Genomic DNA, 17938 nt, shown 5'->3' on the forward strand with positions numbered 1-17938 from the left:
ACGGGTTGGTTTGGACCCCCACCGAAAAAGAAGCAATTACTGTAATCTCTTCTTGCACAAACTGGCTCTACAGAGGCAAGATGTCCACCTCATCATCATCCTCCGATATATCACCGTGTACATCCCGCTCCTCACAGATTATCAATTCGTCCCCACTGGAATCCACCATCTCAGCTCCCTGTGTACTTTGTGGAGGCAATTGCTGCTGGTCAATGTCTCCACGGAGGAATTGATTATAATTCATTTTAATGACCATCATCTTCTCCACATTTTCTGGAAGTAACCTCGTACGCCGATTGCTGACAAGGTGAGCGGCGGCACTAAACACTCTTTCGGAGTACACACTTGTGGGAGGGCAACTTAGGTAGAATAAAGCCAGTTTGTGCAAGGGCCTCCAAATTGCCTCTTTTTCCTGCCAGTATAAGTACGGACTGTCTGACGTGCCTACTTGGATGCGGTCACTCATATAATCCTCCACCATTCTTTCAATGGTGAGAGAATCATATGCAGTGACAGTAGACGACATGTCCGTAATCGTTGTCAGGTCCTTCAGTCCGGACCAGATGTCAGCATCAGCAGTCGCTCCAGACTGCCCTGCATCACCGCCAGCGGGTGGGCTCGGAATTCTGAGCCTTTTCCTCGCACCCCCAGTTGCGGGAGAATGTGAAGGAGGAGATGTTGACAGGTCGCGTTCCGCTTGACTTGACAATTTTGTCACCAGCAGGTCTTTGAACCCCAGCAGACTTGTGTCTGCCGGAAAGAGAGATCCAAGGTAGGTTTTAAATCTAGGATCGAGCACGGTGGCCAAAATGTAGTGCTCTGATTTCAACAGATTGACCACCCGTGAATCCTTGTTAAGCGAATTAAGGGCTGCATCCACAAGTCCCACATGCCTAGCGGAATCGCTCCCTTTTAGCTCCTCCTTCAATGCCTCCAGCTTCTTCTGCAAAAGCCTGATGAGGGGAATGACCTGACTCAGGCTGGCAGTGTCTGAACTGACTTCACGTGTGGCAAGTTCAAAAGGTTGCAGAACCTTGCACAACATTGAAATCATTCTCCACTGCGCTTGAGACAGGTACATTCCACCTCCTATATCGTGCTCAATTGTATAGGCTTGAATGGCCTTTTGCTGCTCCTCCAACCTCTGAAGCATATAGAGGGTTGAATTCCACCTCGTTACCACTTCTTGCTTCAGATGATGGCAGGGCAGGTTCAGGCGTTTTTGGTGGTGCTCCAGTTTTCTGTACGTGGTGCCTGTACGCCGAAAGTGTCCCGCAATTCTTCTGGCCACCGACAGCATCTCTTGCACGCTCCTCTCGTTTTTTAAAAAATTCTGCACCACCAAATTCAAGGTATGTGCAAAACATGGGACGTGCTGGAATTTGCCCATATTTAATGCACACACAATATTGCTGGCGTTGTCCGATGCCACAAATCCACAGGAGAGTCCAATTGGGGTAAGCCATTCCGCGATGATCTTCCTCAGTTGCCGTAAGAGGTTTTCAGCTGTGTGCGTATTCTGGAAACCGGTGATACAAAGCGTAGCCTGCCTAGGAAAGAGTTGGCATTTGCGAGATGCTGCTACTGGTGCCGCCGCTGCTGTTCTTGCAGCGGGAGTCCATACATCTACCCAGTGGGCTGTCACAGTCATATAGTCCTGACCCTGCCCTGCTCCACTTGTCCACATGTCCGTGGTTAAGTGGACATTGGGTACAGCTGCATTTTTTGGGACACTGGTGACTCTTTTTCTGAGGTCTGTGTACATTTTCGGTATCGCCTGCCTAGAGAAATGGAACCTAGATGGTATTTGGTACCGGGGACACAGTACCTCCAACAAGTCTCTAGTTGGCTCTGCAGTAATGATGGATACCGGAACCACGTTTCTCACCACCCAGGATGCCAAGGCCTCAGTTATCCGCTTTGCAGCAGGATGACTGCTGTGATATTTCATCTTTCTCGCAAAGGACTGTTGGACAGTCAATTGCTTGGTGGAAGTAGTAAAAGTGGTCTTACGAGTACGACTTCCCCTCTGGGATGACCATCGACTCCCAGCAGCAACAACAGCAGCGCCAGCAGCAGTAGGCGTTACACGCAAGGATGCATCGGAGGAATCCCAGGCAGGAGAGGACTCGTCAGAATTGCCAGTGACATGGCCTGCAGGACTATTGGCATTCCTGGGGAAGGAGGAAATTGACACTGAGGGAGTTGGTGGGGTGGTTTGCGTGAGCTTGGTTACAAGAGGAAGGGATTTACTGGTCAGTGGACTGCTTCCGCTGTCGCCCAAAGTTTTTGAACTTGTCACTGACTTATTATGAATGCGCTGCAGGTGACGTATAAGGGAGGATGTTCCGAGGTGGTTAACGTCCTTACCCCTACTTATTACAGCTTGACAAAGGCAACACACGGCTTGACAAATGTTGTCCGCATTTCTGGTGAAATACTTCCACACCGAAGAGCTGATTTTTTTGGTATTTTCACCAGGCATGTCAACGGCCCTATTCCTCCCACGGACAACAGGTGTCTCCCCGGGTGCCTGACTTAAACAAACCACCTCACCATCAGAATCCTCCTTGTCAATTTCCTCCCCAGCGCCAGCAACACCCATATCCTCCTCATCCTGGTGTACTTCAACACTGACATCTTCAATCTGACTATCAGGAACTGGACTGCGGGTGCTCCTTCCAGCACTTGCAGGGGGCGTGCAAATGGTGGAAGGCGCATGCTCTTCACGTCCAGTGTTGGGAAGGTCAGGCATCGCAACCGACACAATTGGACTCTCCTTGTGGATTTGGGATTTGGAAGAACGCACAGTTCTTTGCGGTGCTTTTGCCAGCTTGAGTCTTTTCAGTTTTCTAGCGAGAGGCTGAGTGCTTCCATCCTCATGTGAAGCTGAACCACTAGCCATGAACATAGGCCAGGGCCTCAGCCGTTCCTTGCCACTCCGTGTGGTAAATGGCATATTGGCAAGTTTACGCTTCTCCTCCGACAATTTTATTTTAGATTTTGGAGTCCTTTTTTTACTGATATTTGGTGTTTTGGATTTTACATGCTCTGTACTATGACATTGGGCATCGGCCTTGGCAGACGACGTTGCTGGCATTTCATCGTCTCGGCCATGACTAGTGGCAGCAGCTTCAGCACGAGGTGGAAGTGGATCTTGATCTTTCCCTAATTTTGGAACCTCAACATTTTTGTTCTCCATATTTTAATAGGCACAACTAAAAGACACAGAGGTAGCTACAGCCGTGGACTACCGTACTGTGTCTGCTGCTAATATAGACTGGATGATAATGAGATGAAATCAATATATATATATATATAATATCACTAGTACTGCAGCCGGACAGGTATATAATATATATTTATTATGTACTAATGACTGATGACGGACCTGCTGGACACTGTCAGCTCAGCAGCACCGCAGACTGCTACAGTAAGCTACTATAGTAGTATGTATCAAGAAGAAAGAAAAAAAAAAACCACGGGTAGGTGGTATACAATTATGGATGGACCAGCGACTGCCGACACAGAGGTAGCTACAGCCGTGGACTACCGTACTGTGTCTGCTGCTAATATAGACTGGATGATAATGAGATGAAATCAATATATATATATATAATATCACACTAGTACTGCAGCCGGACAGGTATATAATATATATTTATTATGTACTAATGACTGATGACGGACCTGCTGCACACTGTCAGCTCAGCAGCACCGCAGACTGCTACAGTAAGCTACTATAGTAGTATGTATCAAGAAGAAAGAAAAAAAAAACCACGGGTAGGTGGTATACAATTATGGATGGACCAGCGACTGCCGACACAGAGGTAGCTACAGCCGTGGACTACCGTACTGTGTCTGCTGCTAATATAGACTGGATGATAATGAGATGAAATCAATATATATATATATAATATCACACTAGTACTGCAGCCGGACAGGTATATAATATATATTTATTATGTACTAATGACTGATGACGGACCTGCTGGACACTGTCAGCTCAGCAGCACCGCAGACTGCTACAGTAAGCTACTATAGTAGTATGTATCAAGAAGAAAGAAAAAAAAAACCACGGGTAGGTGGTAAACAATTATGGATGGACCAGCGACTGCCGACACAGAGGTAGCTACAGCCGTGGACTACCGTACTGTGTCTGCTGCTAATATAGACTGGATGATAATGAGATGAAATCAATATATATATATATAATATCACACTAGTACTGCAGCCGGACAGGTATATAATATATATTTATTATGTACTAATGACTGATGACGGACCTGCTGGACACTGTCAGCTCAGCAGCACCGCAGACTGCTACAGTAAGCTACTATAGTAGTATGTATCAAGAAGAAAGAAAAAAAAAAACCACGGGTAGGTGGTATACAATTATGGATGGACCAGCGACTGCCGACACAGAGGTAGCTACAGCCGTGGACTACCGTACTGTGTCTGCTGCTAATATAGACTGGATGATAATGAGATGAAATCAATATATATATATATAATATCACACTAGTACTGCAGCCGGACAGGTATATAATATATATTTATTATGTACTAATGACTGATGACGGACCTGCTGGACACTGTCAGCTCAGCAGCACCGCAGACTGCTACAGTAAGCTACTATAGTAGTATGTATCAAGAAGAAAGAAAAAAAAAACCACGGGTAGGTGGTATACAATTATGGATGGACCAGCGACTGCCGACACAGAGGTAGCTACAGCCGTGGACTACCGTACTGTGTCTGCTGCTAATATAGACTGGATGATAATGAGATGAAATCAATATATATATATATAATATCACACTAGTACTGCAGCCGGACAGGTATATAATATATATTTATTATGTACTAATGACTGATGACGGACCTGCTGGACACTGTCAGCTCAGCAGCACCGCAGACTGCTACAGTAAGCTACTATAGTAGTATGTATCAAGAAGAAAGAAAAAAAAAACCACGGGTAGGTGGTATACAATTATGGATGGACCAGCGACTGCCGACACAGAGGTAGCTACAGCCGTGGACTACCGTACTGTGTCTGCTGCTAATATAGACTGGATGATAATGAGATGAAATCAATATATATATATATATATATAATATCACTAGTACTGCAGCCGGACAGGTATATAATATATATTTATTATGTAATGACTGATGACGGACCTGCTGGACACTGTCAGCTCAGCAGCACTGCAGACTGCTACAGTAAGCTACTATAGTAGTATGTATCAAGAAGAAAGAAAAAAAAAAAAACCACGGGTAGGTGGTATACAATATTATATATATATTATATACAATTATATATATATATATATTATATATATTAAACTGGTGGTGATTATTATAAACTGGTGGTCAGGTCACTGGTCACACTATCAGCAACTTGCAAGTAGTACTCCTAAGCAGACAATCACAATATATATTATACTGGTGGTCAGTGTGGTCACAATGGCAGTGTGGCACTCTGGCAGCAAAAGTGTGCACTGTACGTTATATGTACTCCTGAGTCCTGCTCTCAGACTCTAACTGCTCCCCACTGTCAGTGTCTCCCCCACAAGTCAGATATACATTATACAGTCACACTATCTATCTATCTATCTATCTATCTATCTATCTATCTATCTATCTATCTATCTATCACTTCAGCAAGTAGTAGTACTCCTCCTAAAGTACTCCTCCTAATGCTCGCCAAAATTACTACTGTGTCTCTCTCTACTCTAGTCTCACTCTCTATAAACGGAGAGGACGCCAGCCACGTCCTCTCCCTATCAATCTCAATGCACGTGTGAAAATGGCGGCGACGCGCGGCTCCTTATATAGAATCCGAGTCTCGCGATAGAATCCGAGCCTCGCGAGAATCCGACAGCGGGATGATGACGTTCGGGCGCGCTCGGGTTAACCGAGCAAGGCGGGAAGATCCGAGTCGCTCGGACCCGTGTAAAAAAACATGAAGTTCGGGCGGGTTCGGATTCCGAGGAACCGAACCCGCTCATCTCTAGTAAATATGGAGATGAAATTTCCAGGATCTCATCACACGTCTCATCAGGACTTTGCCTAGATCACAATCTACCGACAGGGATAGGAAGATGGAAGAATAGAAAATAGAAAAAAATCCCCTGCAACCTGGTAGCTAGCGATCCAGCATTTTCTAGTTTCCAACAGCATATCATGTGTTTTCATGGAACTATGGGAGTCATTCCGAGTTGTTCGCTCGTTGCCGATTTTCGCTATACTGAGAATATCCGCTAACTGCACATGCGCAAGGTTCGCAGAGCGCATGCGCTTAGTGATTTTACACAAAAGTTTGGTATTTTACTCACGGCATTACAAAGTTTTTTCATCGCTCTGCTGATCGTAGTGTGATTGACAGGAAGTGGGTATTTCTGGGCGGAAACTGGCCGTTTTATGGGAGTGTGAGGAAAAACGCAGGTGTTCGAGTTCCAAAACGCGGGAGTGTCTGGAGAAATGGGGGAGTGGCTGGACGAACACTGTGTGTGTTTGTGATGTCAAACCAGGAACGAAAAGGACTGAGCTGGTCGCAATGGCTGAGTAAGTCTGGAGCTACTCAGAAACTGCGGGGTAATCGTTACGAGAAAATTAGCGAAGCTTTTGGGGGTGATTCCGAGTTGTTCGCTCGCTAGCTGCTTTTAGCAGCATTGCACACGCTAAGCCGTCGCCCTCTGGGAGTGTATCTTAGCTTAACAGAAGTGCGAACGAAAGCTAATTCATCCCAGCCTGCATGCATCCGTCCCAGCCAGCCACACGGATCCCAGCCCAGCCACCATGCATTCATCCCAGCCTGCATGCATCCGTCCCAGCCAGCCACACGGATCCCAGCCCAGCCACCATGCATTCATCCCAGCCTGCATGCATCCGTCCCAGCCAGCCACACGGATCCCAGCCCAGCCACCATGCATTCATCCCAGCCTGCACGCATCCGTCCCAGCCAGCCACACGGATCCCAGCCCAGCCACCATGTATCCGTCCCTACCAGCATCCCAGCTGTTTAGTTTCACTTACATTATTTTTAGTTATAGCAGGCTATCGTGTGGGTGGGGGTGGAAGAGACTCCCATTGCTGCCGCCCGCCACTGGTGACACTGCCGCCCAGAAACAGTCTCCTCTCCTCCTATGCGGCCACCGCTACACACACCCGGCATTTACATAACATGACGCCCACATTATGACATCCATGCAGGCCCCGCCCCTGGTATTCCGGACTTGCCGAAAACGCTGAATGCCGGGGGGCAAGGCCTGCACGTGGGCGTCCTAATGTGGGCGTCATGTTATTTAAATGACTGCCGTGCGGTTGTGGTTAGCGGCGGCGGGGCAGGCATTCCACTTTATACGACAACGCCCCCCCGCCCCCTGGCAACCCGGACTCGCGCATGCGCAGTCCGCATTTTCGGCAAGTTCCACTAAAAACCGGGAGGACCCGGAGGTTTTGCGGGGCAGCGGGAGGCTCATGTAAAAAACAGGAGCCTCCCGCTGAATGCGGGAGGGTAGGCAACCCTGGCATAGCCACCACATTACATACATAGCCACCACATTATTACATGAACAGCACCACATTACACGTATAGCACCGCATTACATTTATCTATTTATTAACAGTTTCTTATATAGCGCAGCAAATGCCGTTGTGCTTTACAATTGGAAATAACAATGGTATAACAAACTGGGTGATAACAAACAGTCATAGAGGTAGAAAGGCTCTGCTCACAAGCTTACAATCTATAGGGAAATAGGCATGTGTACACAAGGAAAGGTGCTGTCTATTGATAAGTTGTCCGCCAGATTGCAAAGGTTCTTGGAGGGCTGTATGATATGGTCATACAGCAATGATGAACTGGGTTCAAGAGGAAGGGTGAGAAGACATGTGAGGATATGTGTGGACTGTGCAGAGTGGATGCAATTTGATAGGAAGGTTTATGAAAGTTATGTGGGCGGTTCTGGAATTTGATACATGTATAGCACCGCATTACACAAATAGCACCACATAACACGAATAGCACAACATTACAGGTATAGCACCGCACTACACGCATAGCACCGCATGATACAATAGCACCACATTACACGTAAAGCACCTCATGACACAAATAGCATCACATTACATACATAGCCACATTACATACGCAGACACTGCATTACATACGTAGCCACCACATTACATAAATAGGTCCATCATCACGGACAGACATTGGGCAGCTGTAGGGCTGAAGGACGTTGCATTAGATATTGTCCCAGGGCTGGCTGTGAGTGCTGCCTGATCAGCTGGCATCCTGAGAACAAGGTACATCCTGCTGGGGTCCAGTCCCCAAACCATACACTGTGACCGGGGACGCCCTAACCCTTACACCATCATGATAATGCAAATAATGTAATTAAAAATAACCTCTCTGTCGGGTCCCCTTCAGTGCTCAGTCACCGCTCTGGCCAGTTCAGTGAGGGTGTGGGAGCTAGGGTGGCAGCGGGTGTAGTGAACCCGGCTCCGACCATCACTTTGCTGCTGCTCCTGGGCTGGGCTCATTGAAGAGACCTTTGGCCGGGGCCAGGGAGAGGATGCTGCTGAACTGGTTAACTTTTTCCAGGTCCCCCGTTGGTAGAACAGCTTCACCACTTTTCACGGCTAGCGGCACCTGGAAGTCCTTTCTAGCCTAACTTCCGGATTGTGTTCCAATGAACCGCAAGTACTGGAAGCAGTGTGAGCCAGCCCAGCCTGAGTGTGAATCGGCCTGGCTGAGGGGGATATGGGAACGGCCCATCGGAAGCTGTCATGTTGTCCTGGTGGTGTGTCATACACCCAGACATGATCACTGAGCAGCTCCTAAAATTATTTGTGAGGTGCAATGGAAAACAGTTGGAAAGGTAGCACAGGGGTTAGTGTGGGGAGTGGGGGGGGAGAAAGTGGCAATTTAATGCTTATATGTAATAACTTAAATGATTATAGTTATATAATATTGATAACAGATCCCAAATCTGTATGTGCTTTCTCCTCTCACTCAAAGCTCATTTAGGAATACATAGGTGTCTATGTGTAAATCCATGATAATCTGTTTAAAATGTTTTGGGAAACTCTATGTATCACTCTTTAATTCCGGGAAAGACAGCTGTAGAAACACTTTAAGAACACAGACAAAATGATTTGGAAACATTGAGTTTCCAGCTCATGTGATAAGAGAATCGGGGGGTTGCTGGGAGTTTCGGGGCAAAGTCTGGGTCAGCTCAGAGACCCAGAACGAGCTGCATTCTGACCCCCAAAGCACGGGATTTCTCTGCTCACCACTTATTGTACACAGGAGAGTGGTGGGGTAAGGGACATACTGTGACCTCCTGCAGCAGCTGCAACAAGGAACCCACATTGGGGTGGGGAAAATATCACAGCTCTCACACCAGATGGTATAGCACTTTATATAGATCTTTACTGCATTTCAAACTCCAAAGAGTTAATTCAGCATCTAAAGCATCTGGCAAATTACAGCCTCACTGGAAATTAAACCTGTGACTGTTATTACCAGAATGTGTTCACTGGTTACATTATATCGCCCATAACTTACAACCCCCTGACTAGGTGTTGGACCTATGCCCTTCTTTCCTCCCTCCGCCTGCCAACACTATCACCATTCAACCACTGCTTACCTGTCTCCCCACCCGCACATACCCTCCTATCATTCACTGAAAGCTCTGTCCTTGGTCCCCTCCTATCATTCACTGAAAGCTCTGTCCTTGGTCCCCTCCTATCATTCACTGAAAGCTCTGTCCTTGGTCCCCTCCTATCATTCACTGAAAGCTCTGTCCTTGGTCCCCTCCTATCATTCACTGAAAGCTCTGTTCTTGGTCCCCTCCTATCATTCACTGAAAGCTCTGTTCTTGGCCCCCTCCTATCATTCACTGAAAGCTCTGTTCTTGGCCCCCTCCTATCATTCACTGAAAGCTCTGTTCTTGGCCCCCTCCTATCATTCACTGAAAGCTCTGTCCTTGGTCCGCTTCTACCAGTACAACTTTTCCTTTGGTAAGCTTCACAGCTCCTTCAGCCTCCAATATAACCCGAAAGCTTATGGCTGATGACTCCAAATGTACCTCTCTTCCCCTGGCCTCTCCTGTTCTCCCACATTCAGTCCCTCTCCCAAGTCTGGCATTTCCATCTCTGTAATATTTCCAGGCTCATACCCTTGAACAGAAAAACCCCTCAACCACGCCATCATCAATGCTCGCCCTGAAAACTGCAATACACTTCTCACCCCACTGATCTCCTAGCTCACCCCTGTTAAGTCTCTCATTGACCCTGCTGTTCACGTAATTTTCCTTTCTTGTTGCTCCACCTCTGCTAGTCACTCCACTGGCCCCTTTCCCACTAACAACCAAATGCAATCACCTCTCACCTTCAAAGTCCTCAACCACTTCTCCCATCCCTACTCTCCAGCCTCATAACCACAAGTTCCCTACTGCCTACCTCACTCTACCAATGACTGCCGCCTCTCTGCCTGATCACTTCCTCCTGCTTCCGTCTACAGGACTTCTCCCGTGCTGATCCAATCCTCGCTCTTACAGACACTCATTCAACCTCCGGGCCTCCAAACTCATCCATTCACCCAAGCCAACAACTCCTCTTCCAAACACTCCAGCCTTTGTTGCCATCCCCCTTTAGGTGTCTATCCATAGCCCCTTTAGAATGTAAACTCTTGTGAGCAGGACCCTCTCTCCCTTTGTGTCAGTACGTAATTATGTAATCTGCAGATTATTATGCAATTATGTATAGTGTATTTGTAAAGTTGTGAACTTGTCTATAACTGTCCTCTCTGATCACCCATGTACTTACCCAATTGTGCCATATGTTCCATCATATGTATGGTGCTAGAGAACCTTAGTGGCTCCTTATAGATAATAATACTGTAAATGACGACTGGAAAATTGGACCTGCCTTTGTGTGAGATTATTATTATTATTATTATTATTATATGTACATTTTTACTATATCTCTGTTCTATAAAGTGGATTCAGACAAGTTATGGGCAACATGTGACCCCCCGAGCCTGCACCTGTGGCCACAAGCGCTCTATTGTTATGTTTTTCATAGCTTGCAAACTTTATCTTATGTGAAAATGTCTGATAATATGTTATTACAGATAATTGTCTCTCTTTGATTAAATGTATTATTTTAACTTATCAAGGAGATGTAGTGTAACGTGCAGCCCTTTTGATGGCCGGAGGTGTAGACTGTGCTGCGGCGCACTGCATTTCAGCCACATGTGGCTATTTATATTGGGTATCCCTGGTCCTAGCCTTACTAGTACAAACTTGTTCCTTCTTACTCAAACTTCCCCCTGTATACATAAAACCTAACCTGAACAACAAAGCTCTGAATATCACTCACTTTCTCGGAGTTAGGCCATGTTTTTTGTCTTGCCCCTATATTCCTAACCCACTTCCATGGTACCAATGAGAATAGCTTTTGTCAAATGGCTTTAGCGCTGGCCATTGCCTTTCTGCCATCATAAATCATCTCCAGTGATTAAAAGCGGAGTCCATTTTTCAATATAATGCTCTTGTCATTTTAAATGTACGTCAGTGATATTCTCTTGTTATCTATTATCTTTTAAATTGCAAGCTCATGTGAGAAGGCAGTTTGCATCACTGTAAATGACTGTAATATTACATAATGGCACAGTATTCTTAAATCTGGTTTCTGATGTTGCAGTTTGATCACCTGGATTCTGACTGGTTGGGAATGCCACCTGTCCCATCTGCAAGGTGCCTCTTTGGTTTTGGGGAGTCAGAAAATACCATCTATCTAGTAGGTGGCAAAGAACTGAAGGAGGGGGAACAAACCATGGACTCCGTTTTGTGCTATGACCGACCGTGAGTGATACTGTTAAAGTATTATAAACTCACAATTGTATATATCAGACACATGAAGGTCAGTTTTTAAAATATGCTGCACGGGATGGATGGAAGAATGGGAGGAAGTTTGGGTCGATGGAAGAATGGGAGGTAGGTTGGGTGGATGGATGGAAGAATGGGAGGTAGGTTGGGTGGATGGATGGAAGAATGGGAGGTAGGATGGGCGGATGGGTGGGTGGGTGGATAAATTGGAGGAAGGGTGGGCAGATGGATGGAAGACTGGGAGGTAGGATAGGCATATGGATGGATGGAAGAATGGGAGGAAGGGTGGGCGGATGGATGGAAGAATGGGAGGTAGGATGGGCGGATGAGTGGGTGGGTGGGTGGATGAATTGGAGGAAGGGTGGGCAGATGGATGGAAGAATGGGAGGTAGTATAGGCGTATGGATGGATGGAAGAATGGGAGGAAGGTTGGGTGGATGGATGGAAGAATGGGAGGTCGGATGGGTGGGTGGATGAATGGGAGGAAGGGTGGGCAGATGGATGGAAGAATGGGAGGTAGGATGGGCGTATGGATGGATGGAAGAATGGGAGGAAGATTGGTTGGATGGATGGAAGAATGGGAGTAAGGTTGGGTGGATGGATGGAAGAATGGGAGGTAGGATGGGCGGATGGGTGGGTGGATGAATGGGAGGTAGGATGGGCAGATGGATGGGTGGATGAATGCCTTATGCTGCTTTAACAAAAACCAGGGCACAAAAAGAACGAAGCATAGTGTGTCAGGAATCACATAGATGGAGTATAATCCAACACACTATGGGGGTCATTCAGAGGTGTTCGCTCGCGAGCAGTTTTTAGCAGCCGTGCAAACGCATAGTCGCCGCCCACTGGGGAGTGTATTTTTGCTTTGCAGGAGTGCGAACGCCTGTGCAGCAGAGCGCATGCAAACACATTTTGTGCAAAACAAGACCAGCCCTGTAGTTACTTATCCTGTGCGATGATTGCTGCGACGAGTGACACGGTAATGATGTCAGATACCCGCCCAGCAAACGCCCGGCCAAGGTCAGTTGACACCCAGGTTGGAATCGTCGCTAGAACCAGTGCAAAATCACAAAGGACTTCGTACCCGTACGACGCGTGTGCGCATTGCAGTGCATACGCATGCTCAGATAAGCCGTGATTTTCACTGACCGCTACGCAGCAAACAACGGCAGCTGGCGATCAACTCGGAATGACCCCCATATTCCACACCAGGCAGGATACAGCTTCAAATGCAGGTTTTGCAGGTCAGGTTTTACAGGCAGTTCTAAAAACAGCAGTATAACAGTACAAGTTCTGGTAATCATAACAGTGCATATTCCAAATGAATCCTAACGTACAATGGTCTCCCTAACTAGATGTGAACTATAATTCCAACTATAATCCCAATGGAATATTAAAAGCAAACGTATATAAAAGCACAGATATCAAACATAAGAAAACATTTTTTAAAAGGTGCTATTCTTCCCGGCTGCATGTAGGGGGTCATTCCGAGTTGTTCGCTCGGTAAATTTCTTCGCATCACAGCGATTTTCCGCTTAGTGCGCATGCGCAATGTCCGCACTGCGACTGCGCCAAGTAAATTTGCTATGCAGGTAGGAATTTTACTCACGGTTTTTTCCTCGTCCTGGTGATCGTAATGTGATTGACAGGAAGTGGGTGTTTCTGGGCGGAAACAGGCCGTTTTATGGGAGTGTGTGAAAAAACGCTACCGTTTCTGTGAAAAATGCGGGAGTGGCTGGAGAAACGGAGGAGTGTCTGGGCGAACGCTGGGTGTGTTTGTGACGTCAAACCAGGAACGACAAGCACTGAACTGATCGCAGATGCCGAGTAAGTCTCGAGTTACTCAGAAACTGCACAGAGATGTCTTATCGCAATATTGCGAATCTTTCGTTCGCAATTTTAAGAAGCTAAGATTCACTCCCAGTAGGCGGCGGCTTAGCGTGTGCAAAGCTGCTAAAAGCAGCTTGCGAGCGAACAACTCGGAATGACCCCCGTAGAGCTCAGTCATCCAAGGCACCCATTCAAGGGCACTGTTTCTATCACATAATTCATTTTTATTTGTTTTGCATATACACGGATACATTTTTTAAAACTATTATTGGTGTAATAAGATTACTACAATATCACTGGTCATGTGTAGAGTTCATTCTTGACTTCAACTTCTCTTTTGCGTCTGTTATTTTACAGGTCATTTAAATGGGGGGAGTCTGACCCTTTGCCCTATGCTGTTTACGGACACGCAGTGGTTTCGCATGGTAACCTGGTTTATGTTATCGGAGGGAAAGGAAGCGACCGGTGAGTACGACATGTCATTTCCACAATGGCTGGTGGAGAAGGAGCACTGTCGGGGAAGGGGCGGTTGGGGGGCGGGGGGGAACGTGTCCCCTTCATTCTCTGTATCACCTATCCACTACAGATGTGGATCGGGATATGAAAGTGGAGACATGTGAAAATGACCTAGATTATCTTCGATGGAACAACTTTACTATTTTATATTTAAAAAAAATACATTATTAAGGATGTAATAACTACGGTTTTTGTTATTTAGTACTTAAAAAAGGTTGTTTTTTTTGCACTTTATTAATATACATTTTTAAGAACATTTTATATTCTCTTTAACGTTGACTCAGGCGGGGAACACAACTATATAAATCGGTACCATAAAAGTGATGGGGGTTTGTGTGCAGTTACACTGGGGTCTATTTACTAAGCCTTGGATAGAGATAAAGTACCAACCAATCGGCTCCCAACTGCCATGCCACAGGCTGTGTTTGAAAAATGACAGGAGCTGATTGGCTGGTACTTTATCTCCGTCCAATTTATCTTCATCCAAGGCTTAGTAAATAGCCCCCATAATTTTATTTTTTTTAAGTTTCCCTTAAAAAAAATAGTCGGAATCACATTGTCGGATTCCACACAAAAAACACTGAAAAGGCTCCGACAATCTTCTATTGAATAGAGTTCTGTCGGAAAGCTGTCGGAATGCCATTTACTATACATTACAGCAATCCGACAGTCGGAAAGGAACCGTTCCGACACGTTTACTGTCGGAAACCGGGGTTTTGAATAGTCGGATTCAATCCGACAGTCGGAATCCGACAAGCTTTGTCGGAAAAGCCCCGGTTTCCGACAGTTGGATCAAATCCGACAGCTATTGAATACACCCCATAGGGGTATATTCAATAAAAGTCGGGTCCATTCGGACATGCAGTTGTCGGAATGGACCCGACAACCCCTATTCAAAAGAGCGGCCAAATCCGACTGTCGGATTTGGCCGCTCCCGTGTCCTGCTGCTGCTGTCAGCAGCGGGGGGAGCTGTCAGCGGCGCCGGGGGATGAGAGCTGCCTGGAGGAAGTAATGTCCTCAGCGCCGGGAGCAGGTGAAACCGCCGATCAGCGTGCATTCCGACAAGTTGGGTTTCCCAACTTGTCGGAATAAATGGGGCTGTACCCCTTCCGACCTAAAACTGTCGAAACTGCCGTCTTTCCGACAAGACGGAAGCTTCCGACAGTTATTGAATATACCCCTTAGTAAATAATCTTTACCCATTTCTGTTACCATAAAAAAGTCTGAAAAATTAATATACTGTACTCTTTTAGAAAAGTTCACAGAATAATCCCAAAGACAAGTTGCAGATTAATTCCCATCTATTGGTCAGGTGTTATGTTATTATAAATATATAAATGACTTTATCATCAGAGTCCGAGCTCCATAAGTAAACACGACCCACACACTGCCTATGTTACAGTGGGATCAGGTGTGAATCTTTCACACTACCATGTCCTGATGAAATAATATAGGTAACATCAGTGTTCTTCAAACTCGGTCCTCATGGAACCCTTACAGTGCGTGTTTTGGTATCCTAAGGAATAAAATTATAACCACCTGTAGACCTATTGTGTTTTCAGTGCTCCAGCTAGATGATCGTGAAAACATGCACTTTTAGGGTTCCATAAGGAAGTGGTATATCTATTATGGGTAAAGTCCTGGGTTCAGTGGGGCCCACACAGCTCTCCCTGCACCCATTTTTCATTACTTACCTCTCCGGAGTCCCACACAAATCACCGGGAAAATGGCAAGGAGACCATTTTCCTGGTGTTTTGAGCACGCGTAGTATGAAAATCACTGGCAAAATGGCTGCTGTGCCATTTTTCCAGGATACTCTGTGCTCCTAGTGCTCAGATTAATTCTGCTGCCAGCTAGAAAGGAGGGGGCTCGGACAGACTGCACACAAACCCCTTCACTCTATTAACACGCCCCTGCCATGAGGACTGGATTAGAGAAACACTGGGATACATTATTTATTAGACTTTTGTGGATGAGACAATTGCTGTAAATTTGCTGCTGCTTAAAAGCGAAAGTTTCTCATCCCTTATCTAAACTAACGTAGGGCCTTGTACCCACAGACGGTTACACGACCACCCGCAGTGCTATATCCTGCTTATGCGGATGTCATATTAAAGGACCAATTTCTCTATAATGGTTGAATGGCCTGACTGATGCCTCTAAAACACACCCACAGTTTATTTATTGCTTATTGGATTTATACACTTATAGGAGTGATATAAACAATGCTAATCAAATCAAATCAAGTCTTGTCCCTTTTACCCTTATTACCCCCCTCTGTCATATTTGTCCTTTGCAGAAAATGCCTGAACAGACTCTGTGTTTACAACCCTAAGAAGTTTGAATGGAGCGATCTGGCGCCCTTGAAGACCGCTCGGTCACTGTTTGGAGCTACGTTTCACAACGGGAAGATCCTGGTCGCTACTGGGGTTACAGACACCGGATTGACAAATACTATGGAGGCCTACGACATCAAGACTAATAAGTGAGTAATATGCATCCGCCATCGTACAGTGACGCACAAGCATTTTCGTGCCTCATGCCTCGGTGAGGTCACTAGTACCTCATTTATGGAAATGGCATTCTCCGCTGCCTACAATAAATCATTTCTCATTCACCAGGTGGGAAGACTTTACAGAGTTTCCACAGGAGCGGAGCTCCCTCAGCCTCATCAGTATGGACGGAACGCTCTACGCCGTCGGTGGGTTTGCGACAGTGGAGAACGAAAGTGGAGAACTTGTGCCAACAGAAATGAATGACATCTGGAGGTGAGACATCAGCGATATCATGATCATTCAGTTATATATGACCCAGTCGGCAGATTGTATGACCTCCCTCTGCTGCTGTCTCCTCATTGACCTTCTCCATCTCGCTTGCATCCTCAGGTATAATGAAGATGAGAAGACCTGGGAAGGGATCCTCAGAGAGATCCGCTACGCTTCTGGAGCAACATTTCTGGCAGCGCGTCTCAATACTCTCCGACTAACGAAAATGTAATTCCGCCGACCAGTCAGAAGCTGGGCCACGATGTCTCCTGAGACACGGGACAGGGAAATAACAGGGCTAGGGCAAATTATGTTCCGCTTGAGTAATGAAAGTTATGAAGGACAGAGGAAGTGTACGGGATTAAAGGATTTTGCTTAGTGTATGGAAGTGTAAACTTATGTCCTGTTATACTGCACCACATTCATTACGGTGAGAGGTCCAACAGAAATACATAAGTAAAGGTTTCCAGACATTGGGGGTCATTCCGAGTTGTTCGCTCTGTAAATTTCTTCGCATCGTAGCGATTTTCCGCTTAGTGCGCATGCGCAATGTCCGCACTGCGACTGCGCCAAGTAAATTTGCTATGCAGTTAGGAATTTTACTCACGGTTTTTTCTTCGTTCTGGTGATCGTAATGTGATTGACAGGAAGTGGGTGTTTCTGGGCGGAAACTGGCCGTTTTATGGGAGTGTGTGAAAAAGCGCTACCGTTTCTGGGAAAAACGCGGGAGTGGCTGGAGAAACGGAGGAGTGTCTGGGCGAACGCTGGGTGTGTTTGTGACGTCAAACCAGGAACGACAAGCACTAAACTGATCGCACTGGAAGAGTAAGTCTCGAGTTACTCAGAAACTGCACAGAGATGTCTTATCGCAATATTGCGAATCTTTCGTTCGCAATTTTATGAAGCTAAGATTCACTCCCAGT

General features: G+C 46.2%; 1 protein-coding gene across 1 annotated transcript in view; it reads left to right on the plus strand.

The window, feature by feature from the left end:
- The window catches only part of KLHL40 (kelch like family member 40), a 45259-nt gene extending 27861 nt beyond the window's left edge, over positions 1 to 17398 (plus strand). Inside the window, exons 2-6 of the mRNA XM_063924352.1 lie at positions 11720 to 11880; positions 14092 to 14199; positions 16550 to 16735; positions 16872 to 17018; positions 17136 to 17398. Coding sequence (XP_063780422.1) covers positions 11720 to 11880; positions 14092 to 14199; positions 16550 to 16735; positions 16872 to 17018; positions 17136 to 17247 — 714 coding nt within the window. The 3' untranslated portion in view covers positions 17248 to 17398. The remainder of the gene's footprint in view (positions 1 to 11719; positions 11881 to 14091; positions 14200 to 16549; positions 16736 to 16871; positions 17019 to 17135) is intronic.
- Positions 17399 to 17938: the final 540 nt, after the last annotated feature.

The sequence above is a fragment of the Pseudophryne corroboree genome, chromosome 5 (genome assembly GCF_028390025.1).
Source record: "Pseudophryne corroboree isolate aPseCor3 chromosome 5, aPseCor3.hap2, whole genome shotgun sequence".
Taxonomy (NCBI): domain Eukaryota; kingdom Metazoa; phylum Chordata; class Amphibia; order Anura; family Myobatrachidae; genus Pseudophryne; species Pseudophryne corroboree.